Here is a 26,036-nt window from a genome sequence, read left to right as displayed (position 1 = left end):
TACTACACTCACAAGAAACTCAAGAATGATTAGCCATTTACAACACTAGCCACTCCTTGTTGCTGTGCTCATCAAAAGGAAGACTAAGGTTTATGTCCAAATTATTATGATTTCATTAAATACAAGCTTTGATAAAAAAAAGGATGACAAAGGGAACAAGCCATGTCCAGTTTTTATCTAACAATTTCGGAAATTATGTTAACTGTTTTAGGTACCAATATAAGATCTACATTAGGAAGGATGTGTGAAATACCTGGGTGTAACGATTAGTGGCGGGCATAGAAAAATGATTCTTATGAGCTCAGTCATAGGTAAAGCAGTTGGTAAACCTGAGTTTATTGGGATTATGCTGAGAAAATCCATTCAGTTCACAAATGAGACTGTTTACGAGACTCATGCAACCAATACTAGAACACTGCTCAAGCATGTGGAACCCATACCAAACAGGTCTAATAGGAGATACTCAATGTCTACAACAAAAGGCATCATGAATAGCAACAGGTTTCTTTGATCCATATGAGTGTCTCACTAAAGTGCTGGAAAACCTGAACTGACAGTCAGACACCAATTATCTCACAAAAGCCAACTTATAAATGAAATTGCCGAGGTCTCCATGACCACTTCTTGTCGTGTTTTTTGTTGGTGCCCGCCCGCCTAAGGATTCAAATGGTTACTCAAATTGGAAAAAAAAAAAATAATAATACTCTGAGAATTCCAGGTGTGAGGAGGAAGTTGATATCAAGAAACTTGTGATAAATTAATTGTGAGTGGAGAGGGGAGGGGCATGCCATAATAGTAACTATTCTTTCCTCGCAGCTGAGATGTACTACCCATAAGCAGCAGGTCAACTGCAGTTTTGAAACACCAGTGATTTAAATGGAATAATATTCATATAGTTAGCACATTTTGAAATATCAAGTATTTTGAAATTTGTGATTTATAAAACTCAATAAAATTAGATTTCAATGCTAGGTTAAAAACAAATTTCCCTGAGATTTTATGAAATTCCTGAAATTTTTCGAGGTAAAATATAATTCACTGAGAATTCCACGTTTTTCAGAAGAATCACCAACCTGGGATTCCAGCAGCTGACAGTTGTTTAGCAGCACCAGCAATGGAGGGTAACCTTTGACAATGCTAGCCACTCAAAGTTATGAAAAGTCAAAAAAACCTCCAAAAATCAGTTGGCCTAAGACCTGAGATGAGTGCCAAGAGCCTACTTAATAAAATTTCAAGAACCAGTTTCAGTGAGAATCTAGGAATGTAGTACTACTACTACTATACTGCATCCTACATGTCACTGCCATAGGGTTTGCAAAGACATGGTCAGAAAAATTACTGTGCACCTACAGGCATTTAAGCAGTTGTTTCAGGAGTATGAATGTAGCTATAGATTTGAACTGTGTTCTTCCAAGTCAGGTATAGTGTGTTTTGAGACTGGTTTCTTAATTTGATGCTCCATAATATAAGATGATAATTTTGTCACCATCACATACAAGAACATAATGAATAAGTAAATATCACTGTCTGAAATATTAGTTTATACATTACAGGATTTGAGATCAGTAATAAAAATATTAAAACTGAAAATTCTATTCTTGAACAATGGTGTGTTATCTATTGCTTATTCTGTAACATTTTGTATACACCAAATACTAAGAAACAAAGGAACATTAAAATTGCAGCCATAGCAAATGATTTGGTATTTTCTTTCTGAAGATGCTTTAATTCATGCTGATTCCTTTTTAGTTCTTCTTTCACTTCTTCAAGCTCTCCTTCAATACGCTGCCTGCAACAAAAGGGTTTCACTTGTTATGAGTAGATAATATTATGGAAACACACTGGCATTAATTGTATTTTGTCACAAAATCACAGTAGAAAAATACACGGGGGGTAATATGTAGAACAGATAACCTGAAAAAGTAACCAGAGTGCAGCAAAACCATACAAACATGGCCTTTGTGTCAAAGTATTCTTAAGAAACATACTACTATCTAGAAACATGCAAACATGTGAACTATGAGAATTTGAAAACCACCACCATTCATATCATTGTATGCCAACTAAGCAAAATGTAAAAACCAAGTACCTTTCATCAGATGAAAGATGCCTACTTCTGAGGTTCCTTTCCAGAGCTTCTATTCTGTAAAAACCATACTTTATAGAGTCTTCTGCACTTCTGATCTGTAAAAGATTATATATAGACTTTAGAACGGAAATCACATTAAAATAGACAAGGAAATACATCAAAGGAATTGAAAATTCTTATTGTCCTTTAAAAATGTACAGTTCTCAAAGGGTAACATTCACATATCCTGTATTTATAGGTTACAGCAAGGGCTACTGAAAGGAAAGAGTGAAGGAAAAAGTGCTTACCATAACAGTTTGACAAAAAGTTCAGTTCGGTATTGAGAATAGTAAAATTTGAAGCTGCGATTAGATGAAAAGATCAAAAAATAATAGTCAAAGGTATAAAAACTTAAGTAGGACTGTTGAAGACAGAGTGGCCAAGTTATATAAATAATTACTATTAAAAATGCATGACACATTTTATATTTGAACTTAAATAAGAAAATTTTAAATGTTAAAGCGTACTATTAACATTAAAACAGTTCCAACAATCTGACATGAGGTGTTAAAGGTATTAGGATACATATCCATAATCTCAGTATGTACAAATCAAACACTTAGATTCAACTGTAATTGCAACTGCTCCACATACACGAATGCACTTGGAGGGCAATATTAAAATATCATTCAGTGAAGAAGTGTTTCTCAAAAGCGTTAAGTATTCAAAAGTAATACCTTTGTTTAAAAGCTGTTGATTTGCCAACTACAAATATGACTGAGGAGATGGTCCAGCTGATATCTGACCAACTGTACTTGCTCCAATGGCGGAGTAAAGAGGTATCCTTCTGCTGGGTGCCTGGTCATGTCGGCATATGGGGCAATGAACAGGCCGATCGGGCTGCCAAGGAGGCCTGCAGAGAGCAGGATGTGGTCCAGTGTCCTATCCCCTTGCAGTCGGTCATTGCTGCACTCCACAGGAAGGGCATGGAGTTGTGGGAGGACGAATGGCTGGCGGTGACGGCCAATAAACTGCGGTTGGTAAAGTCAACCACTCGGCCGTGGCGTTCCTCCTGCCGGTTGCTCAGGCGGGAAGAGGTGGCCCTCACACGTCTTCAGATCGGGCACTGTCCTCTCACACATAGCTTTTTATTACGGCGTGAGGATCCTCTGTTTTGTGATGCTTGTGGTGTGCACATCTCTGTCCGGCACATTTTAACAGACTGCATTTTATACCGTGATGCACGGGCAGAAGCACAAGTTGATGGGGATCTTCCTTCTGTTTTAGCTAATGATGAGTCGTGTGTGTCTAGGGTTTTTAAGTTTTGTGACGTGTCTGGACTCTGGCCTCAACTTTTAGGCTGGAGGTTTTAGTGTATTGCAGAGTGGCTGCTCCTCCCCTTTTTTCTTTGTGGTCAGCCAGCCACTTCCATCTGCTACATTGTTTTAGCTCCCTCTATCATTTTCTTCCTGTGTTGTCCATGTTTTACTGTTGACACCCTGCTTCATCCCATGCTTCGTTGTGGATGAGCACATATTTTTCAATGATTGTTACCCGTGTTTTATGTTCCGTTTTATATTCCTGTTCTGGGATTTTTCTTGACACCCGTCTCCCTATGTTACTGAACGGGCGCTGAAGACCTTGCTGTCGTGTGCCCAAAAACCCCTCTACTACTACTACTACAAATATGAGACCGGGGGGGGGGGGGGGGGGTGGTACAGGCTAGGCATGAGATGAATGGTTGTCGGGGCTAGAGTGGAGCAGCAGGTAACATAGGGACATGAATAAAGAGGGGGTAACACAACAGGCCAAGGGGAGACTGTGGGGACAGGTGGTTACCAGGGATTGACGCCAGGACAATTATGGCAGTGAAGGGTGTGTTGTAAAGACAACTCTTATCTGTGTAGTTCAGAGAAGCTGGTGGTGAAGGGAAAGATCCACATGGCCTGGGTTGTGAAGAAGCCATTAAAATTTAGTGTGTTATGCTCAGCCACATTTTGTGCTACTGGGTGGTCAACTCTTTCCTTGGAAACAGCTTGGGGGTGGCCATTCATCCTGGTCAGCAGCTGGTTAGTAGCCATACTGACATAGATAGTTTTACAGTGCAGAGTTGGTATATCATATGGCTGGTTTCATCTGATGGGGAAGGATAAGCGTTTTGACAGCATGGGAGTGAGTACAAGGTGTTGGATAAGAGGAAAGGGCAGGTCTTGGACCTCAGTCTTGTACAGGGATCCTCGTCGCAACAGGTTGGGAGAGGGAGTGGTAGTGGGATGGATTAGGATTATGTGTATGTTGGGCGGGCAATGGAATACCACTTAAGGAAGGGTATTTCGTAAGATGTCCCACATTTCAGGACATGATTAGAGATAATCAAAGTCCTGATGGATATGGTTCAGTTGTTCCAGTCCAGGAAGATACTGGATGATGAAGGGGTGCTCCTTTTGTAGATGTTTCTTGGTGGTGGTTGGAGGATTGATGTGTGAGGATATGGCTTGGAAAATCCGTTTGCGGAGTTGGTCTGTGGGACAGTACCTATCTGAGAAGGCCTTCATGAGACCTTCAGCATACCGGGCAAGGGATTTCTCGTCACTCCAGATACATTGTCCACAAGTGGCCAGGCTATATAGGAGGGATTTTGGTGTAGAGATGGCAGCTGTCGAAAGGTAGGTACTATTGGTGTTTAGTGGGTTTGATGTGGACAGAGATATTGAAGGAGTCATCACAGAGGTGGAGCTCAACTTCTGGGATAGTGGCACATTGGTGGTTGAGACATACCAGGTGCAGTGGACGGGAGAGATGGTGTTGAGAGTGTGAAGGAATGGAAATACGCCGTCTGGGCTCCGAGGCCTGGTCGTGAAGATATCATCAATGAACCTGAACCAGACTATACGTTGGGAGTTTTTGGAGGTTAGGAAGGTTTCCTTTAGATTGCTTGCAAACAGATTAGCATAGGGGCGCCATGCGGGTGACCATGGCTGTGCTGAAGATTTGTTTGTATGTCTTCCCTTCACAGGAAAAGTAGTTATGTGTAATGATATAGCTGGTAAGTTGCGTAAGGAATGAGGTAGTAGGTTTGGAGTCTGAAGCACATTGGGAGAGATAGTGTTTGATAGTAACATAGCCATTGGCATGAGGGATGTTTCGGTATATGGAGATGGAATCAAAAGAGAAGATCAGGGATCCAGGAGGTAAAGGGGTTGGGATGCTGTTGAGTCAGTGAACGAATGTGGGAGGCTAGTTTTGGGCAACTGGTTGGAGGTGTTTGTCAACAAGAGGAGAAGTTATTTCACTGGTAGTACAATAGCCAACTGCGACAGGGCATCCAGGATTTTGTGGAGCACATAGGAGGTGGGTATTCAGGGTGTCATTGGGATGAGGAGGGAGATGGGATCTGGGGAGAGGTTCTAGGAAGGGCCTACAGATTTCAGTAGCGATTTTAGGTTATGGTGGACTTCTGTGATGGGATCACTATGACAAAGGATTTAGGCGGAGACATCAGACAATTGGCAGAGGCATTCTACCAGGTAGTCACTATGACATCATGACACTGATGGAGCCTTTGCCTGTAGGTAGGATGATTAGGTCATGGTGTTTAAATGTTTTGTATGGCTTGCCTTTCTTGTGCTGAAAGTTTAGTGCTCTTAAGAAGGGATATTGGGAAGAATGGTTTGACTAAGTTGAAGGTAAGGAAATCCTGCAAGATGACCAGAGGGTGGCTAGGTGGGAGAGGGACGAGGGTCACAGTTGGATGGTGCTACATACTGAGAGAGGCAAGGTTCAATCTTGGAATTAGGCTAGCTTTGGTTGGAAGGACGGGTGGCAAAGAAGTGTTTCTACTGTAAGTTACAGGAGGAGGAGAGTAAGTCTTTAACAAAATCAACATGGTTAAACTACGGGTGGGGCTGAAGGTGAGGCCTTTTGAGTGGACTGAAACTTCTGTGGGACTGAGCTTTGTGTTTGAAAGATTACCAACAGTGTTTTGGGTTTGACTGGGCTCTGTATTTTGCGGACTGTTGGAATAGAAGTTTGGAGGATGTTATAAATTGAAAAGGTCAGTTAGGCAGTTTGTGGGCACTATGAGGGGTTGAAAAGCTGGTTTACATCTCCGAAACTGAAACCCTTGTACTCCAACACCTGTAGAGCTTTCCAGATATCACCTCCATAAATCATCCAACCTGTTGACATCCTACTCTCATCTTGGGACACCACTATCCATCAACACCTAGCCTATCCACAGTGAACCCTCTCAACAATGCCTCACAGCACACCCACCTTCAACATGCTCTTCAGGCTCGAAACCCACTACCTCATTCGTTACACACCTTGCCAACTATACCCTGACAAATAACTACTTTTTCTTTGAAGGGAACGTATGCAGACATATCCGTGGACAGTCATGGGCACATGTATGGTGCCCTACTATACCAACTTTTTTATGGGCCTTCTAGAGGAAACCTTCCTACCCCCCCAAAACTCCCAACCTCTAGTTTGATTCAGGTTCATTGATGACACCTTCATGATCTGGACTTAAGGCCAAGCCACCCTATTCTCATTTCTTTACAACCTCAACACTGTGTCTCCCATCTGCTTCACCTAGTCCACCTCAAAAGTCAACAATCCACTATCTTAGACGTTGACCTCCACACCTTTGTTCACATCGAACTCAATAAGCACCAACATTATTACATTTCGACAGCTGTCATATGTACCACACCTGACAATTCCTCCTATACAGCCTGGCCACCTGTGGGCAATGTGATTACATATCTGCAGGGACAAGAACTCTCTTGTCCGGTATGCTGGAGGACTTATGGTGGCCTTCATAGACAGGTACTCCCCAGACCTTGTCCACAAACAGTTTTTCCGTGCCATATCCTCACACACCCTGAATCCTCCCACCAACACCCAAGAATCAGCTACAAAAGGACCATCTCCCTCATCGCCCAGTATCTTCCTTGACTGGAAAAACTCTCACCATGCCCTGAAATGAGAAATATCCTACAAAACATCCACCATACCCCTCCTGATGTGGGGTTCCATCACCCTCCCAACCAATACAACATCTTATCTATCCCTATGCCACTCCCACTCTCAATCTGCTGTAGACCAAGGCACAAGACCTGCCAAATCCACCCACTCAGTACTACCTATTCCAGTCCTGTCACAAGCTTATCGTACCCCTTAAGAGGCTGGGCAACCTGTGAAAGCAGACATGTTGTATACCAACTCTGCTGCAAACAGAGTACAGCTTTTTAAGTCAGTACAGCTACCAACCAGCTGCTGACCAGGATGAATGGCCACTGCCAAACTGTTTCCAAGAAAATAGTTGACCACATAGCATTCTGTGTCCAGATTGCTCTGAAAGCTAGCAAGTTTTCTTTCTTTTTTTTATGTGTCTGTCAATGATTCGGCACTTCTGCTTTTCAGTGAGTGGCCTCCTTTACTTTTGAAGTATTTACATTAAGATCACAAGACAGCTAAAATCATGTTGTCAGATGAAATTAGTGAAAAATCAGTGATATATAGCTTTAGGTAGAACTACTGCTGAAGCCTGCGAAAGGACACATTCATAGTCCAATACCAACAAGTTCACCATGTAAATACAAAGTACTTGATTTGGAAAAATGAGACAAAAATAAGTATTCATATTCAAAGATCCGTGATCCATGTTGAAATCATACTTTTTATTGCAGCTTACATCAAGGAGAGGGACTCAATTGGAAACATAGATACACATAAGAAAAGCTTTTGCCCTTCAGGTTTGTATATTGTCTCAAAGAACTGCCAATTGTTCAAGATATTAACAGAATGCAATTACACAGTCCAGTCACACAAATGTGACCACTGGACAAAAGCCTGAATAATTACCTTTTGCAGCACAGACTGCTATGAGCATGCAGGTAGAGAGACAATGAGGTTCTGGAAGGTACTGACAGGGATGTGGAACCGCACTGATTCCAGTGCTGTGTCCAATTGCACTGGGTTTCTCAGCTGAAGATCCATGGAGTAAACAGCCCTATCAGTGTGGTCCTAAACTCACCCTGGTGCTCTTCGGGTCCTAAACTCATCCTGGTGCTCTTCGGTCCATGCACATACACTGTGAGCTGTGTGACACGGTGCACTGTCCTGCTGGTGTATGCTATCATGTTGAAAAACAAACTGTGTGTGGGGGGTGGACACAATTCCCAAGGATATGTGCATACTTGTGTTGATCATTATGCCTTCCAGAATGGTGAGATCACCCAGGGGTTGCCACAGAAACATTTCCCAGACCCTAATACTCCCTCCTCCAGCCTAGACCCTTCCAATGATTCTTGGATGATGTTTGCTTCCAATCATTTCATGAGATACACGCCAATGGCCATCTGTGCAATGGAGCATAAAAAGAGATTCATCAGAAAAGGCTCCCTGTCGTTACTTGGTGGATGTCCTGTTGCTGTACTGGTGTACAAATTCCAGCCTTTGTTGTCAATGAAAGAAATCAGCATGGATGCATGAACCAGGAGCCTGCAACAGAGACCCCTATGCAGCAATGTTCACTGAACAGTCATTGAGAATACACTGTTTGCAGCCCTTTTGTTCATCTGGACAGTCAGTTGCTCAACAGTAGCATGTCTGTTTGCCCGTACATACCTCCGCATCCTTCGTTCAGCTTCATTAATGGCTAATGGTGCACAACAGTTGCCTTGACGCCAGTTCTGGATAACACCATTTTGGCATGCATGGTACACTTTAACCATGGCAGCATGTGAACATTTTACAAATTTAACCATTTCGAAAAGGCTTCCAACCTTGGCCCGAAAGCCCAATGGTCATGCCCTTTTGATCTTCAGATAAATTTCTGTGTTTCCGGATTACAACCACACATTTTTCTGCATCCCCCGACACGCTTCATATACCCTCCAGTGCTACTAGTGCCACATGCCATGTATAAACAGATAATAGTGTACTGTTTTTATTGGGTATGTTTCCACCAGAATGTTTTTGTTGTTTTTCTCTTTCGCATTTTAGATACAATTGTACTTCCAGTAGCTTAATGAAGAGAGCCTAACAAAGAATGGATAGTGAAGTTTTGTGAATGCAGAAAGGCTTGGAAAGGTGGCGTAGGTTTGTTAAGAGTTAGAGAGAACCAAGTTCCAACGTAACTCTAACATTATTGTTTACATAATTGGTTTATTATGTTAAGTTACTCATACCATATAAATGCATGTCCCCTGTGAACAATGGACCTTGCCAAGGTGGGATGATTTGCATGCCTGAAAAATACAGATAGGCATGAGGTGGAACCACAATGGAGGGGTATTTGTGGAGAGGCCAGACAAACATGTGGTTCCTAAAGAGAAACAACAGTAGCCTTTTCAATAGTTTCAGGGGCAACAGTCTGGGTTATTAACTGATCTGGCCTTATAATATCAGCTAAATGGCAGTGCTGTGCTGACACTGCGACTGGCTGAAAGCAAGGGGAAACTATAGCTGTTACTCTTTCTGAAGGCATGCAGTTCTCCTGTATGATTTAATGATGTTGGAATCCCTTTGGGTATAATATTCCGGAGGTAAAATAGTCCCCCATTTGGAACCCCAGGTGGGAACAACTCAGGAAGATGTTGTCACGAGGAAAAATAAGAATGGCATCATGAGATTTTCACTCTGCAGCAGAGTGTGCACTCATACGAAACTTGCTGGCAGGTTAAAACTGTGTGCCGAACCGAGACTCGAACTTGGGACCTTTGCAAGTGCTCTACCATCTGAGATTTTCACTCTGAAGTGAAAATCTCATTCTGGAAACATCCCCCAGGCTGTGGCTAAGCCATGTCTCCGCAAAATCCTTTCTTTCAGGAGTGCTAGTTCTGCAAGGTTCGCAGGAGAGCTTCTGTAAAGCTTGGAAGGTAGGAGACGAGACGTTGGCAGAAGTACAGCTTTGAGGACAGGGCGTGACTTGTGCTTCGGTAGCTCAGATGGTAGAGCACTTGCCCGCGAAAGGCAAAGGTCCTGAGTTCGAATCTTGGTCCAGTACACAGTTTTAATCTGCCAGGAAGTTTCAAAACTGGCATTGTTTGGGGTGAAGTGTTGAATGTTAGATCCCTTTATCACATATTTAGGTTAGAAAATTTAAAAAGGGAAATGGATAATTTGATGTTAGATATAATGCAAATTTCTATAGTTTGGTGGCAGGATGAACAGGATTTTATGGATAACTTATAAACACAAAATTAAATAGGGATAATGTAGGAGTACCTCTAATAATGACTAAAAAATGGGAATGGAGGTCAGCTACAATGGACAGCATAGTGAATGCAGTCATCACAGCCAAGACAGACAAAAGCCATCACCCACCACAGCAGTACAAATTTATATGCCAGCTATCTCAGCAGTTGACGAAGAGATTGAAAGAAGGTATGACGAGATAAAAGAAATTATTCAGGATACGAAAATTTAATTGTAATGGTGGACTGGAATCTGATAGCATGAAAAGGAAGAGAAGGAAAAACAGTAGGAAAATATGGACTGGGGGAAATGAAATAAAAAGCCACCTGGAAGAATTTGGTACAGAGCATAATTTATTCATTGCTCACACTAAGATTAAGAATAACGAAACAAGGGACCTGGAGATACTGAAAGTTTTCAGACTGATTATATAATGGTAAGATGGAGATTATACACTGTAAGATATTTCCAGTGACAGATATGGATTCCGACCACAATTTATTGTTTATGAAATGTAGATCAAAACCGAAAAAATGGCAAAGAGGTGGTAAATTGAGGAAATGGTGCGTGGATAAGTTGAAAGGCCCAGAGGTTGTTGAGAGTTTCAAAGAGAACATAGCCAGTAAGTGACTGAAATCAAAAGAGAATACAAAAGACAAATGAGTAGTATTAAAAGGTAAAATAGTGAAGGCAGCAGAGAATCAAAGGTAAAAAAATAAGGCCTATTAGAAACCCTTGGATATCACAGGAGATACTGAATTCAACTGATGAAAAGACATAATATAAAAATTAAGCAAATTAAGCAGGTGAAAAGGAACAGAGACATCTAAAAAATGAGATTAACAGATAGTGCAAAATAGCTGAACAGCAATGGTTGAGGACAAATGCTAGCCTACAGAAGCATGTACAGGGTGTTTCCATAAGAGCGTGCAAAAATATAACAGGATATAGTGAATGCTCCACTGACCAATCTTGGTAAGGAATATGGGGTTGGAGAAGCCAACTTAAGGAGATGGGAAGTAAACTTTTCTACGGCTTTGTCTAGCATTACTGTTTTCCAGCTTAATTACAATAACATGCATAAAAATTTACATGTACTGTGCTGTTTATTTACATATATATATTCTTTATTTCCTGCAAGGAAACAAAGAGGATGAGCCTGATTAGTAGGAAGTCATGATGCAAGGTTTTATTTACTTTACATGAGGTTGGCACAAAGAGTTCTACCTGAGTTGTTTGAGAACATACCCTTGACTATCTTCTTAATCTGGCTTCTCCAACTCCAGGTTCCCTACCTCAAATTGTTCAGTGGGGCATCTTCTATGTTTCGTTAAATTTTTGCATGCTTCTACAGAAAAACCCTGTATAACAAGGGAAAAGACAGATACCACCCACAGGAGAATGAAAGAGGCTTTTGGAGGAAAGATCAGTGTTAAATGCTTCATTAACATTGAGGTCATTACAGACAGAGCAAAAGTTCCGATTGTTTCAAGGATGAAGGAGGAAATTAGCCATGCCTTTCAAAGAAACCATCTTACCATTTGCCTGGAGTCATTCGGGGAAATGGATCGTGGGACATGGATTTGAACTGTTGTCTTCCAAAATGCAGGTCTAGTGTGCTACAAACTGAGCCCCTTTGCTTGGTTTGGAGAAAAGGCAAATACCCATATGAAAACTGAGACCTTGTGGAAAACAAGTTCTAAGCAAAGGAGAGAAAGCTGAAAGATGGAAGGAGTATATAATGTGTCTACACAAGGGTAATGAATTTGAAAGCAATATTATAGAAAGGGAAGAGGGCTTAGATGAAGATGAGACAGGAGATACGATACTGCGAGAAGAATTTGACAGAGCACTGAAAAACTCAAGTCAAAACAAGGCCCCTGGAGTAGTAGATATTCCCTCAGAATTACTGATGTTCTTAACACAACCTGCCATAACCAAATAATTCCACTTCATGTGCAAAATGCGAGACTGGGGACAAACACTCAGACTTCCAAAATAATGTAGTAATTCCAATTCCAAAGAAAGCAGTAGCTGACAGGTGTGAATATTACCAAACATTAGTTTAATGTTAGGTGTTGTTTGACTGGCCGTAAAGTCTCGAGGAGGAGGCTTCCCGTACGGACGGAAGTGTCCCCGATGATAACGGGTCGAGATGACAGGAGACGTGGGGGTCGAACCTGCTGGGGCCCCGTGCCCCAATCTGCCCGTTGCGGCAAGTCCAATTGTTACAACAGAAGACATGGGCGATGTGTCGGCACCCCTAGGAGAAGGAGGCGAGTAGAGTTGCTCCGACAGATGATGGTCATCTGGTTCCTGCATGGACACGTCTCCTGGTGGTGTCAGTTCCTGTGCTGGCTCCGAGATGATGGTGAGAGGACTGCGTTGTAAGTACTGAGAGATTCCAAGATCCCGAGCGTCAGGTAGAGCCGAAGGTGGTGTAGCGGCTTTCTGAACAGGCATTGCCGGCATACGAGGCCGAAACTGGTCCGAATGACACACTGCAACACCCGTGTCCGTCTGGATTTCATACAGGCATCGGCCACGGTGTCGTAAGATGCGGCCAGGACTCCATTTTCGCTGCCTGCCATATCCCCGTACCCCTACAAGGTCGCCGGTGGTGAACCGGCCAAGCAAAAGCACCTGCGGCCGTGAGGTGTAAGGCCGCAGAAGAGGAAGTAGCGTGCGGGGCTATCGGCCATGTAAGAGCTCAGCCGGGCTGTGGTTGCCCATGGGGATGAAACGGTAAGAAGCCAGAAATTGGAGAAGCACATCATCAGCATCAGAAGAAGCCAGGAGTTTCCTCATCTGAGCCTTAAATCTGCAAACCAGTCGTTCAGCCTCACTGTTTGACTGTGGATGGAAAGGAGGGGCCATGAAATGCATGACGCCGTGACGGGCACAAAAATCCGCAAAATCAGAAGAGGCAAATTGCAGACCATTATCAGTAACAAAAGTAGAGGGAAGGCCTTCCAAAGAGAAAATGCAAGCCAGAGCATTGGTGGTTGCCGCGGTGGCAGGCGACATGCAATGGACAATGAAAGGAAAGTTAGAGTAGGCGTCAATACCGAGAAGCCAGTAAGTACCTATAAAAGGTCCCGCGAAGTCAGCATGAATACGCTCCCAGAGCTTCTTAGGCAAAAGCCACGGCAACAAAGATGACTTCGGGGCGGCGGCCTGTGACACACAAGGGCCGCAGGCAGCGACCATGTGTGTGATTTCAGAGTCGGTTCCGGGCCAGTACACATGATGGCGCACCAGATGGTTCAAATGGCTCTGAGCACTATGGGACTCAACTGCTGAGGTCATTAGTCCCCTAGAACTTAGAACTAGTTAAACCTAACTAACCTAAGGACATCACAAACATCCATGCCCGAGGCAGGATTCGAACCTGCGACCGGAGCGGTCTTGCGGTTCCAGACTGCAGCGCCTTTAACCGCACGGCCACTTCGGCCGGCTTGGCGCACCAGAGATTTTGTGCGAGAGACACCCCAGTGCCCTCAGTGAAGGAGGCGCAAGACCGAAGCACGCAAAGACGCAGGTACCACAACACGCGGCGAAGCATTTTCGGTGGAAAGAAGGATAACACCATCCCTAGCCGTGAGGCGGTAATGCAAAGCGTAGTAGTTCCGCAAAGGATCAGAAGTCTTAGCAGACGGACGATCTGGCCAACCCTTCTGAATACAGTGTAAAACCCAGGAGAGGGTAGGATCAGAACCCGTAGCAGCCGCCAGCCGGTCCCCGGTAATGGGGAACCTGTCCACAACCCGCTGCTTGGCAACATCCAGGTGGAAACAAAAAAGTTTGTCCCTATCGAATGCCAGATCAGGACCCGTGGGAAGGCGAGATAGTGCATCAGCATTCGCACGTTGAGCCGTCAGCCGGAACTCATAATTGAAACGAGACAAGTAAAGAGCCCAATGCTGGAGGCGGTGTGCAGCCTTGTCGGGAAGTGACGTTGATGGATGAAACAAGGAAACAATTGGTTTGTTATCCCTAACAAGATGAAATTTGGATCCATAGAGAAAACACCAAACTTATAAAGAGTATAAATAATGGCAAAAGCTTCTTTTTCAATTTGAGAATATTTTCGTTGGTCATCCATGAGCGTTTTGGAGGCATAAGCAATGGGTTGTTCAGAACCATCAGAAAAACGATGCGCAAGGACTGCACCAACCCCGTATTGAGAGGCATCTGTGGCAAGAACAAGATGTTGGCCAGGTCGATAAGTAGCCAGGCACGGGGCCTGTTTCGGCATAGTCTTCAATTTCTGGAAAGCCGCATCGCATGACGCAGACCAGTGAAAGGGCATGTTTTTATGCAACAGGCGATGCAACAGCTGAACCACCGAAGCCGCAAACAGTAAAAACCTGTGATAGTATGCTATTTTCCCCAAGAAGGCCTGCAGTTCCTTAACAGATGTAGGGCAAGGAAGGGCATCAATCGCAGCGACAGTTTGCTGAAGCGGACGAATACCATCCCGAGAGAGTTGAAACCCCAAGTACGTGATAAGATGCCTGAAAAAATTTTGATTTCTGAAGATTACGACCAGCAGTCTGTAAGATGAGAAATAGGGTGCGGAGATTCTAAAGATGTTCTTCAGTGGTGGAGCCAGTGACAACAATGTCGTCCATGTAATTTATACACCCCGGGACAGGGAGCAATAATTATTCCAAGAATCACAAAGAGAGCAGGGGCACTGGCAACCTAGAATGGCAATCGTTGGTATTGATAGAGGCCGAAAGGCGTGTTAAGGACCAGGAACTGCCGGGAAGCAGTGTCGAGAGGAAGTTGTTGATAAGCTTCTGACAGGTCAAGTTTAGAAAAAAACTGGCCTCCAGCAAGTTTAGTGAACAGTTCTTCAGGTCGGGGCATAGGGTAAGTGTCGATGAGGCATTGAGCTTGTACAGTGGCTTTGAAATCGCCACAGAGACGAATATCACCATTGGGCTTAGCAACGACAACAACAGGAGAGGACCACTCACTGGAAGTGACAGGAAGCAAGACCCCCGAAGCAGTGAGACGATCCAGCTCCCATTTGACCCGATCACGAAGGGCCACAGGAATGGGCCAAGCCTGAAAAAACTTAGGCCGAGCACTGGGTTTGAGCGTGATATGAGCTTCAAAGTCGTTTGCATGGCCTAACCCAGGAGAAAAAAGGGACGAAAATGTCGTCAACAAGGAATCCAATTGAGCATAAGGAATAGCATCAGAGACGATATTGACAGAGTCATCTATGGAGAACCCAAAAGCACGAAAGGCTTCGAAACCAAAAAGATTCTCCGGGTTACTATGGTCGACCGCAAAGATGGGAACAGTCTGAATGAAGGATTTGTAAGATACCGCAGCATTAAATTGTCCCAAGAGAGAAATCTTCTGTTTATTGTACGTCCGTAATTGCCTAGTGACAGGTGATAGGGTTGGAGAACCCAACTGAAGATACGTCTGAGAATTGATGATAGTGGCAGCAGAACCAGTATCCACCTGCATGCAAACATCCCGACCAAGGATTTGGACAGTGAGGAATAACTTCGCTGAAAGGGAACAAGTACCATTGACAGACAACACAGAAGTAGAATCAGTGTCATATTCACAAATGTCAGGTATGCGGTTGGATTTGCAAATGGATGACACATGACCCTTCTTTTTGCATTTGTAACACATGGCCCAACGTTGGGGACAATCCTCCCGTGAATGTTTCGTTAAACACTGCGGACATGAAAAAAGTTGCCGTGGGTTTTGCTGCAGTTTCTTAGAGGTTTGTTTATGGGTTTATGGGGGACACGCTGCAAGCTTCGTCAACAGTGTAAAGAGGTTGTATGTCCCCAACGTCACCCCCTGCCTCTATTTGCGCTCCAGCGGCACAAGAAATTTCAAAAGACTGAGTGATGGATAGGACTTCATCCAGAGTCAGATTTGCCAACTGAAGGGCACGTTGCCTAACGTCTTTGTCGGGCGCCAACCGGATAATAGCACCCCGTACCATGGAATCGGCGTAGGATTCTTTGTGAACGTCAGTAACAAACTGACGCTTTCGACTGAGGCCATGAAGTTCAGCAGCCCAAGCGCGATAGGATGGATTCGGTTGTTTTTGACAATGATAAAAGGCAACACGAGAGGCTACTACATGCGTATGCTTTTGAAAATATACGGACAGAAGTGAGCACATTTCAGCAAAGGACAAAGACGCAGGATCTTTCAAAGGAGCCAATTGCGACAACAACCAATACATTTGAGGTGAAATCCATGAAAGGAACAGAGACTTACATATTTGGTCGTCCACGACATGAAATGCCAAGAAGTGCTGTCGAAGACGTTTTTCGTAATCAGACCATTCTTCCGCCGTCTCGTCATAAGGAGGTATAGTCAACGACAAGAGACGCGACGAAATCACGAATCGCAGATGTGAGAAGCGTTTGCTGTTCAATGAGACCTTGCAATAGTTGCTCTAAAGTAACCATGGAAACCTGAGGGTTAACGATGAAAAAGAAAAATTCACTACCTTGTCGCCAATTGTAATAACGTCAAGTTTAACAAATATATTTCAAGAATGACACAATACATGTAAGTCACAGATCAAGTAAACAAAGTAAGACATGTGTACACTGTAACAGTCAAATCAGCACTGAGTCCAAGTCCAGCGGCCGCTGGCCGGCTGGCCGCTTAGGTGGCGCAGCTGCTGCATGGCTGGTAGACAGCGCTGCATGTAGAGGACGTGCGTAACTGCGCGGCGGCACTTTGAAAGATCGGCGAGTCACAACAGAATTATTTATAGAAGACTAGAAAAATTGGTAGGAGCCTATCTCGAAGAAGATCAGTTTGGATTCTGGAAAAATGGAGGAACACCTGGCAATACTGACCCTATAATTAGTCGAAGAAGATAGCATATGGAGACTTACAGAAAGCATTTGATAGTGGAATACAGTCTCTGAAATTCTAAAGGTAGCAGGGGTAAAATACAGAGAGTGAAAGGTTACATACAACGTGTATAGAAACTGGGTGGCAGTTACAAGAGTTGAAGGGCATGAAAGGAAAGCAATGGTTGAAGAGAGAGTGTGACAGATTTGTAGCCTACCCTTGATTTTATTCAATCTGTACACAGAACAGTAGTGAAGGAAGCCAAAGAAAAATTTGGATAATGAATTAAAGTTCAGGGAAAGAAATAAAAACTGAATTTGATTACATTTCAATTCAGTCAGGGACAGCAAAGAACTTGGAAGAGCAGCCGAACAGAATGGACAGTGTCTTGAAAGGAGGACACAAGACAACCACCAACAAAAGCAAAGGAAGGGTTATGGAATGTAGTCAAATTAAATCAGGCGAGACAGAGTTAGATTAAGAAAGTAGATGCTACAAGTTACAGATGAGTTTTGCTTTTTGCGAAGTAATTAAATGATGATGGTCGAAATAGAGAGGATATCAAATGCAGACTGGCAGTAGCAAGAAAAACTTTTCCAGAAGAGAGAAAGTTGTTTACACTGAATATAAATTTAAGTATTGGGAACTCTCTTCTAAACGTATTTATCTGAAGTGTACCCATGTACAGAGGTGAAATGTGGGTTAAGTAGTTCAGGCAAGAGGAGAATATAAGCTTTTGAAATGTGGTGCTACAGAAGATGGGCATAACTAATGAGGAAGTATTGAATAAAATTGTGGAGAAAACAAATTTTTGGCATGGCTTGACTTTAAGAATGGATTGAGAGGTAGCAGATATTGAGAGATGTCAAAGAATCATCAATGTAGTATTGGAGGGAAGTGCAGGGAGTAAAAATTGTTGGAAGAGACCAAGAGAAAAGTGCAGCAACCAAATTCAAATCGATCATCGGTTGCAGCAGTTATTCGGAGGTGATGATCCTAGCACAATATAGCAGCAAGGGTTGTCAGGTGCATTTTCTCTGGTGTTGCAGCAGATATTTGCAGTTTTGTTTTCGCCAAGTGTAGAGGAGTCAGCCCAAACAAGTACTGCTCATCACATCTTTCTTGCTATACCCCACATTGACGGAATGATTCAGTTTGGTTCCCATTACAAAGAAAATGTTTTCTAAAGCAGAATTTCACATGACCAATTGACAGAGTGGTCCCAAATTAGTCCAGTATGCTATTCATTTTATCAATACGTATTAACAGAGACAGTAAAACATGACGAATAACCAGTACACCAGCAGCGACAGCACTGCTACGGCCCATGCTGATGGCTGCCATTGTGCAGCAGCACTCCTCTGTCACTGCTGGAGTAACAATTCTTCTTCATGTTTTACTCTCCTGGTTAATAGATATTGATAAAACAAATCTGGGACAGCTCTATCGAATGGTCATGTAAAATTCAAAAAACATTTTCTCTGTAATGGGAAAGAAACTTACACTTTCCATCAAAACTCGATGTCACAAGAGAGACTTAATATGCAGTATTTCTATGGGCTAACTCCAGCAAGAACTGAAAGAACAAAATTGCAACTATCTGCTGAAAAACTATAGACAATGCACCCAAAGACTCATAGAAGAGGCACCCGGTACTGTATGACACTGCAGTTCAACAAAATACACAGTGTTATAGATGGTGTTAGGGAGTAGACTCCATTTAGAGAGAAATGGTCTTCAAAATCACAGTTCTTCGGGTAATTGCAGAGTTGATCCATTGAAAAATTCACAACCAATTTCTTGCCCCCTCCTTGTTCAACCCGATTTAATCTTCTTTCCTTGAGTGTGCACACACATCCTGTTCTTCTGCGCAAAAAGTGAATGATGTAAAGGAATTTTTGTGTACAAGTACTGGTGAAACCTGAAAAAGTGCACTTTTCAGTCCAATGTCAACAAGCTGACCAAGTAAATACCAATTTAATACGATTTGGAAAAAATGAGAAAATTAAGGACGCATATTCAAAAACATGTTATCTACACTGAAATTATATTTTTCTCAACAGCTTTCATCAACTTAGAAGAGAAAAACAAATTTAGTGTCTCATAGAGTTCTAAGCAGATAAAGAAGATAGCAGGGTTCATTTATTTACTGATAATATTTGGTGCAGTGTACACTACACAAGTTCTTGTAATAATACATGTAATGACTTGGATATTACAAAACATTACAACTGACAATGTAGTCATCTTCACATAGAAGCATCAGACTGGAATTTCCTAAAAATCATAAGCTGACAACTTCCAACAAACTAAATTAAAATTTTTCCTCATATTTTGTACTGACTCTGAAATGTATAACTGGATATTCTGCAGAGGTGATTTTGCTCTGAAAAAAAAACTATCTGTGATAACTATTGTGGAATGAATAAGCCTTTTAATTACTTCTCACAAACTCTACACATGAATGACTAACAACAGAATGAGAAAGATAGTTGACACCCCCCTAATGGATCAATGGCTTTAGAAAGGCAGTATGTTGTAATGACAATGTAACTACTGTATGCCAATTCGCTGAAAAACAAAAATAATACACTCTGGATACTCTCACCGCATTCACACATTGCGAAAGGGACTTTCAATAGAATAAGCAGCAGCAAGCTTTGGATTAAAAGGGAAGAAATGAACCCATCCAAGGCATTTAGTACACGTATGTCTACTATGGAGTTTGTATCAGCACACAGAAGTTATAATACATCCAGGGAAAGAGAAGACAATATCAATGAAGATCATCAGAGGAGTGCAAAAAGGGTGTAGCCTTTCACCTACTATGTTCAGTATATATCTAAATGACACTGCTAGATAAGAGTACTGGGAAGTTAAACACTTACTGTTAAGAAAAGATCTCCACGTATTAAGCATCTCCATGTATTGTATTTAATTGTTTTCAAAACAATCTATGACTGAGAATAAAATGGTCATGCAAAAAAAATTGCAAACTTCAATTAATCTACACACTATTAAATTTAACAGGTTACAGCCTAGTTTCACTTAACGGTTGTTGGAGAATCTACTTCTGAACTGTTTTAGTGTAATTAACTGTCGAAAAGAGAAATTTTAAGCATGCTACCTGATACACTAGGAAGTTGAGGTTAACGTGTTGTTACCTCAGTTTAGAATAGAGTCCTCTGAGTTCTAGGGTTAGAAACATTGCCAGCGGAGTTTTGGATTAATGGATTTGTATCCAACAGGTAAATTTTCATCACACACTATATACCGAGATAAAATTCTGCAGAAAAGAACATGCCAAAGAATACTGCACTTAAATTGCTAATTGGAGAAACTGACTACACTGCAGGAATAGGAAAGTAAAGAGACTACTTGGATTACCTAGAATGCGCTTTGTGGATGTTACTGACAAGAAATCAGTGAAGCTCCAGTCACTGGAAGAAGATAAACACAAGTCAAAAAGTATAAAAAACAGATTCGTATAATAAGGTAAATGGTTGTCCAAAGTCATTGAGTCACACAAAGACACAATAAAGAGAATACTAGAAATACTTCACCTCTTGGACGAAGTCTTTCTTCAGAAGTAGGAAAACCATACATGTTCATACGACTGACACATAGAAGGCCATTGTCACCTGGCACTGTGATAGACTGTGTGTGACATGTTCCACACTCACAAGAATCATCTCATTTTTGAGTCTATGGAACGAAAACTGAGTCTAATCTAATTTAATATAATCCAAGCAGCCATCTAGCTGAGGTGAGTTGTGGGGCTAAGGAAAATGCTTGGGGTGGGGAGGGGGACAATGATGTGCTGCCTGTGGGAGAACACAGGGATGTGGCAGGGACAGGGTAGCACTGTTAGGGACAGATCAGGAGGCTATCTGGGATCGGGAGGGGTGGAGGGAAAAAGGGGGGGGGGGAGGGAGATAAAGAAGAGGAAAGGACTATGTAGGTGGGTTGCTGGGATAGAAGACATATGTAGTACTGGAGTGAGAGCAGAGGAGGGTATAGTAGATGGAGGACAGGGAGAAACGTGGATTAAGGGGGCGGGGGGTGTTACAGGAACGAAGGATATGTTGTACGGAGAGTTCTCACCTGCACAGTTCAGGAAAGCTGGTGTTGGTGGGAAGAACGCAGATGGCACAGGCTGTAAAACCAGTCATTAAAATGAAGCACATCAAGTTGGATGGTCATTCAGCAACTGGGTGTTCCAGCTCTCTCTTGGCTACCATCTGGCAAAGGCCATTCATGGGGACAGACAGCTTGCTAGTTGTCATGTCCATGTAGAATGCAGCACAATGGTTGTAGCTAAGTTGGTAGTCCATAAGGCTGCTATCACAGGTGGCCCTGCTCTTGATGGGAAGAAGATGCCAGTGACAGGACTGGAGTATGTGGTAGTGGGTGGATGTATAGGAAGGGTCTTGCATCTGGGTCTATTGCAAGGCATGAGCTATGAGGCAAGGGGTGGAAGCAGAGGGAGAGTAGAGATGAACAAGTATATTGTATAGATTGGGTAGACAGCATAATACCACTGTGGGTGGGATGAGGAGGACAATTCATTTCAGCGTAGGTTGAGAGAGAGTCGAAATTCTGGTGGAGAATGTCACAAAATAAGTGCATCTTTGTGGCTGGACAGTGAGTATGTGGGGAATAATGGATGACTGGTGAGGCAAGGCATGGGAGATCTGTTTCTGGGCAAGACTGTGATGGTAATTTCAACCTGTGAAGGCCTCAGTAAGACCCTTGGCATATTTGCAGAGGGACTTACTGTTCTTATTCCAGCCTGAACTTTCTATTGTTTGATTTAGTTTTGCAAAGTGTATAGTAACAAATGGAATTAGTGATCACATGTATCAAAAGGCCATAAACAATCAGCTAGTAATACACAGGATGCCTTAAAGCTGCAGTTTGAAGCCACATCCAAAGATAATTTGTTTGTAACTTTTACAAACTTTCTCTCTTATGGCTGCACACAAGGTGAAGATGTTTCAATTCATATAGAAAAACTAAAAAGTTTGTTTAATGAGTTGAACAATGGACTTCCAGATAAACTGTAAATATTTTTTCCGGTGTTAGTTTACATATTTTGACAAGAGAGTTCAAAATGTTTCCGTCAATTTGGATGTTACTAACAAAGGATGAGAAGAGAACATTCAATGAATTAACAGTCCAGTTATGTATGTTTGAGAGGAATTTTATGAAGAATTCCAACAGTGACAAAAATGTCAGAAGTAGTGCTAATGGTAACCACAATAAAGTAAAAACAAGATGGCAAAAACAAACTTTTTATGGGTTAATCAAGGAAAAGCAACATCTGCAATTATTGTAAAACAAAGGGCTATGAGAAAAGGACTGTAAAAAGTGGAAACAATAAGAAGTCTTAAATGAAGCAATGATAGTAATGAAGGTGCTAAAACTGTTCTGAAAACAGTCTGTGAAGAGGTCTATTTAGTTGAAGCGCATACAACATGGTGGGTTGACAACAGAGCTACAAGACATCCAGTCAACAGCTCAGATTAATTTACAGACTGGAAATACGGAAGCGTCCGATCCCACCCGTCTGCTTTGACCCATGACGTCACAAATATGGCGGAAACAAAAACAAACACACACACTTTCCACAAGAAGCCTAATGACACTAACGGGACAAGCGCGGGAAATGGGGTGTTTTGGGTGGGGGGCAAACTAAATATAAACAAATTTAGACGCCTTGCGTAGCTACAACGTGTAAGTGAAGACAGCCATGCATGAATACCCACCCACCTCCCCAGGGGTCGTAACCCCTGCAACCCATAGAAGATAAAGATGCTTCAGTAGCTGATTAGTGTTTTTTGTCTTTAAAAAAAAAAAAAATCTCACGGGATAGAACGAACAGATCAGAAAGATAAATATAATAAACTAAAACAGAAATTCGAGGAAACAGATAATTAAAATAAGTAATAAGTGTTTTTAAATTTAAAAAAAAATCTCACGAGATAGAACGAACAGATCAGAAAAGTAAATAAAATAAGATAAAACAGAACTGGAGATGGCCACACTCAAATCAAACTCCGCGCCGTCATGACGTCACACACGACAACACCCTTACGTCACGGGTCAAAGCCGACGCGTGGGATCGGACGCTTCTGTCGACCCTACAGACTTTGAAGAAATCTTTTATAGCCCAGATCAAGTTCAAAACTGGTGTTTAGTACCGGATTTGACAGGTAAGACTGTCATCTCCGGATCTTTAGAAACTTTTTTGGTTCTATATCATGTTCTATTGTGTGCTCATTACTCATACCACATTACCCATGTCTCACATCTAGGTCTATTTGTAAGGATGTGAGTCTTAAGGCAAGGAGCTGGGAACAGGTACGGTGAAGGTACAAACAAGGAATTGCGTAGGTTGGGTAGGCAGTGAAATACCATTGAGGATAGAGTGGGGAGGATATTCCTCACTCCAGGGCATGATGAGAGATAGTCGAAACCCTGGCAAAACATCCCAAGATTAATGAACACACAATGGAATAACATTTACAACCAAAGAAGTTAGATCTGAAGATAACAGTCGAAAAAACAGTTCTGAAAGCAATCTTGGGTACAAAACATTTCTATAATGTGCAGACTTTCTAAAATTTGACAGTCCATATGGTGTAAAGGTGGCCAAAGCATTCGTCACCTCAGTGTATATGCAACAACCAGAAGGGTCCACTGATGGCAGAGAGACAGGCAGTCAATTAGTTATGGCAAAGATCAGCAGGATGCCAGAAATTTCACTGCAGAGTTGAAAGCTGAATTCATGATTGCAACGAGTCTGGCATCATACTGTATTTCCTTGGACTGATCTGATGATGGTGCAGTCAAGATAAATCACCAAGCTTATAAAAGGAAGATTCTGGAGCATTTCAATTTTCAAGAGTGAAAATCTGTTTCAACCTGCTGCAAAGGAAACAGATACGTCACAAGCAAAAACAAGGAACGCAGGAAAGTGTGATTTTCTTTACCCTGATGCTTGGAGCAAGACCTGATTTGAATTATAGTGAGAGATTTTTGTTTTGAAGACTTGACTCACCATTAAAAGAAGATGTAGTGAGGCTAAAATGAGTATTCCAGTATACTGTAAGCACATGTGATTTATTGTTAAGATTCATGCAATGACATATTAAATTCCCACAGTGATTGAGACTTTGGAGGATGCAAGATAAAAGATCAACATCCGATATCCTTTATTACACTTATAGCGGAGCTACCTCCCAGCTCAGCCAAAGACAGGTAATGAATCTCCTGCTGCCTCTGAACCAGAAAGTCACTGCAAAAGGCATTGTTAAGGCAATAATTTAACTGTGCAGACTTAAGGATGGTGAAAGCTGACAGTAGTTCCTGTCCTCAAGGTTGATAATAGAGGAACAGTGAGATCCACACAGAATCCTGAATTCCATCACTGCACAAAACATATAAACGTAAAGCATTTTTTATTGGAGAAAAGTTATACGGCAGTTAGATGTCCAGAACTTGTCAGCCAGCGTATTATAGGCAACGCTCCTGGAAAATCCATAACTGTCTATTTTGTCAGAAAAGGGTCTTTCATGTTGAGGTGTACCATCTTCATTTATTAACGATTTCCAGGTACTGTATTCAACTAATTACAACAAAGTACGAGGAGAGTACACAACAGCCAATCACCAGTTACAATTAATATGCAAACTGTTAATATTAGCTATGAATATGCAAATGATGTCACGACTAAATTACATGACTTTCTAATGCTACATGCTGCAATACACAAAACACTAGATGGCAAGACATGGTAGGAGACAAAATTAACTCCTATTCTAACATATGGAAACTTATCTTGGACATTAAATAAAGACGACAAAAAGTATAGAGTCGCCTGAGATAAATTTTTTGGTGAAAGCTGTAGGACGTGCCCTCAGAGATCATAAACAAAACATACAGAACGAGAACAACTTCATATATCACTTTATAAATGAAAAAAAAAAAAAAAGAGCAGAGCGAGGATGCATAAAATACAAACATGTGAACAGAATGGGAGAGGCAGGTTAGTTAAACAAGTGACCAATCATAAATAACCAGCTGGGAGAGATTCAGGGCGACCGAGAAACATATGGGCTTAGTGAAGACGGAAAAGGCTGTAAACCTCCGCCACAAAGAGAAGACAATTCGGATATTGTCTACAGGTTGTACAAGTAACTGTGACCATTTATAAGGTTACCCGTGTAGGCTTCTCACATTTACACTACTTCGACGTACATTAGCTATGAGCGTTTTGTCGGGGAACTGTAGCGTTATACGTAACAGCAAATAAAATAACATATGTATTTTTACCCCAGAAAGAATGGAACGCGATTCAGAAGTATTTCCCATATCCATCTTCTCTGCTATCTAAGTACATATATTTACTCTAACGTCATTATCTTGAGAGCGCCACAATCTTTCAGTAATTCAGTTTCAAATCTGTCAGTAACAGGTGGCAAAATCAGTGTCTTTCATTACTAAAGATAAAACACAATATGTTTACGTCTCTCCTGCCACAGATTGTGGCTTGCTGTAGTGGCATCGCATGGAGGTAATTCTTACCTCCATGTGGCATCGTGAGCTCTACATAGTTTCACAGCTTTGATTTGAAATCATATGGGCTGGTATGAATGTATAGTGCAAGTCACGGCCTTAGAACTGTGACAAGAGTTAAATATAAGGAAAACTAAACTCAGGTGTTGGATCCGAAAACAGATTTTGCACAGGGATAAATCATGGAAACAAATACAATTATAAAAGGAATAACATCAGGAGACGAAAATGGTGTCTGCAATGGCAAACTAACCAACAGCAAGCATGTAAATATAATCGGCAGATACGCCATTCTTCCAACCAACCAGGATTTCAGAATATT

At 42.0% G+C, this 26,036-nt stretch overlaps 1 protein-coding gene across 3 annotated transcripts; it reads right to left on the bottom strand.

Annotated features, from left to right (window-relative positions):
* Nucleotides 1–1,510: 1,510 nt before the first annotated feature.
* On the bottom strand, nucleotides 1,511–25,652 carry LOC126470021 (uncharacterized). 3 transcript variants are annotated; one of them, XM_050097518.1, is made up of 3 exons: nucleotides 25,472–25,652; nucleotides 2,090–2,184; nucleotides 1,511–1,789 (listed from the first exon to the last, which is right to left on the bottom strand). In XM_050097518.1, the coding sequence occupies exons 1-3, from the start codon at nucleotides 25,514–25,516 to the stop codon at nucleotides 1,618–1,620; spliced, it is 312 nt and encodes a 103-aa protein (XP_049953475.1). In that variant the 5' UTR covers nucleotides 25,517–25,652; the 3' UTR covers nucleotides 1,511–1,617. The 3 variants fall into 3 exon arrangements, 2 of the variants coding, with proteins under 2 accessions (XP_049953475.1, XP_049953467.1); XM_050097510.1 differs by lacking the exon at nucleotides 25,472–25,652 and adding an exon at nucleotides 16,544–16,691; XR_007586110.1 differs by lacking the exon at nucleotides 25,472–25,652 and adding an exon at nucleotides 13,363–16,537 and having other exon boundaries at nucleotides 1,748–1,789.
* Between the last annotated feature and the right edge of the window lie 384 nt (nucleotides 25,653–26,036).

The sequence above is a fragment of the Schistocerca serialis genome, chromosome 1 (genome assembly GCF_023864345.2).
Source record: "Schistocerca serialis cubense isolate TAMUIC-IGC-003099 chromosome 1, iqSchSeri2.2, whole genome shotgun sequence".
Taxonomy (NCBI): domain Eukaryota; kingdom Metazoa; phylum Arthropoda; class Insecta; order Orthoptera; family Acrididae; genus Schistocerca; species Schistocerca serialis.
The sequence above is the reverse complement of the archived record's forward strand: the minus strand, read 5'-3'. Positions and strand labels throughout refer to the sequence as shown.

What these genes read in the sequence shown, in the direction of transcription:
- LOC126470021 (XM_050097510.1), bottom strand. Translation starts at nt 16,630, where the DNA reads ATGACGAGACGGCGGAAGAATGGTCTGATTACGAAAAACGTCTTCGAC. An exon ending in TGTCGTGGACGACCAAATAT is followed by an intron (nt 2,185 to 16,543) that starts GTAAGTCTCTGT and finishes AATCTTTTACAG; the next exon opens with ATCAGAAGTGCAGAAGACTC. An exon ending in CATCTTTCATCTGATGAAAG is followed by an intron (nt 1,790 to 2,089) that starts GTACTTGGTTTT and finishes CTTTTGTTGCAG; the next exon opens with GCAGCGTATTGAAGGAGAGC.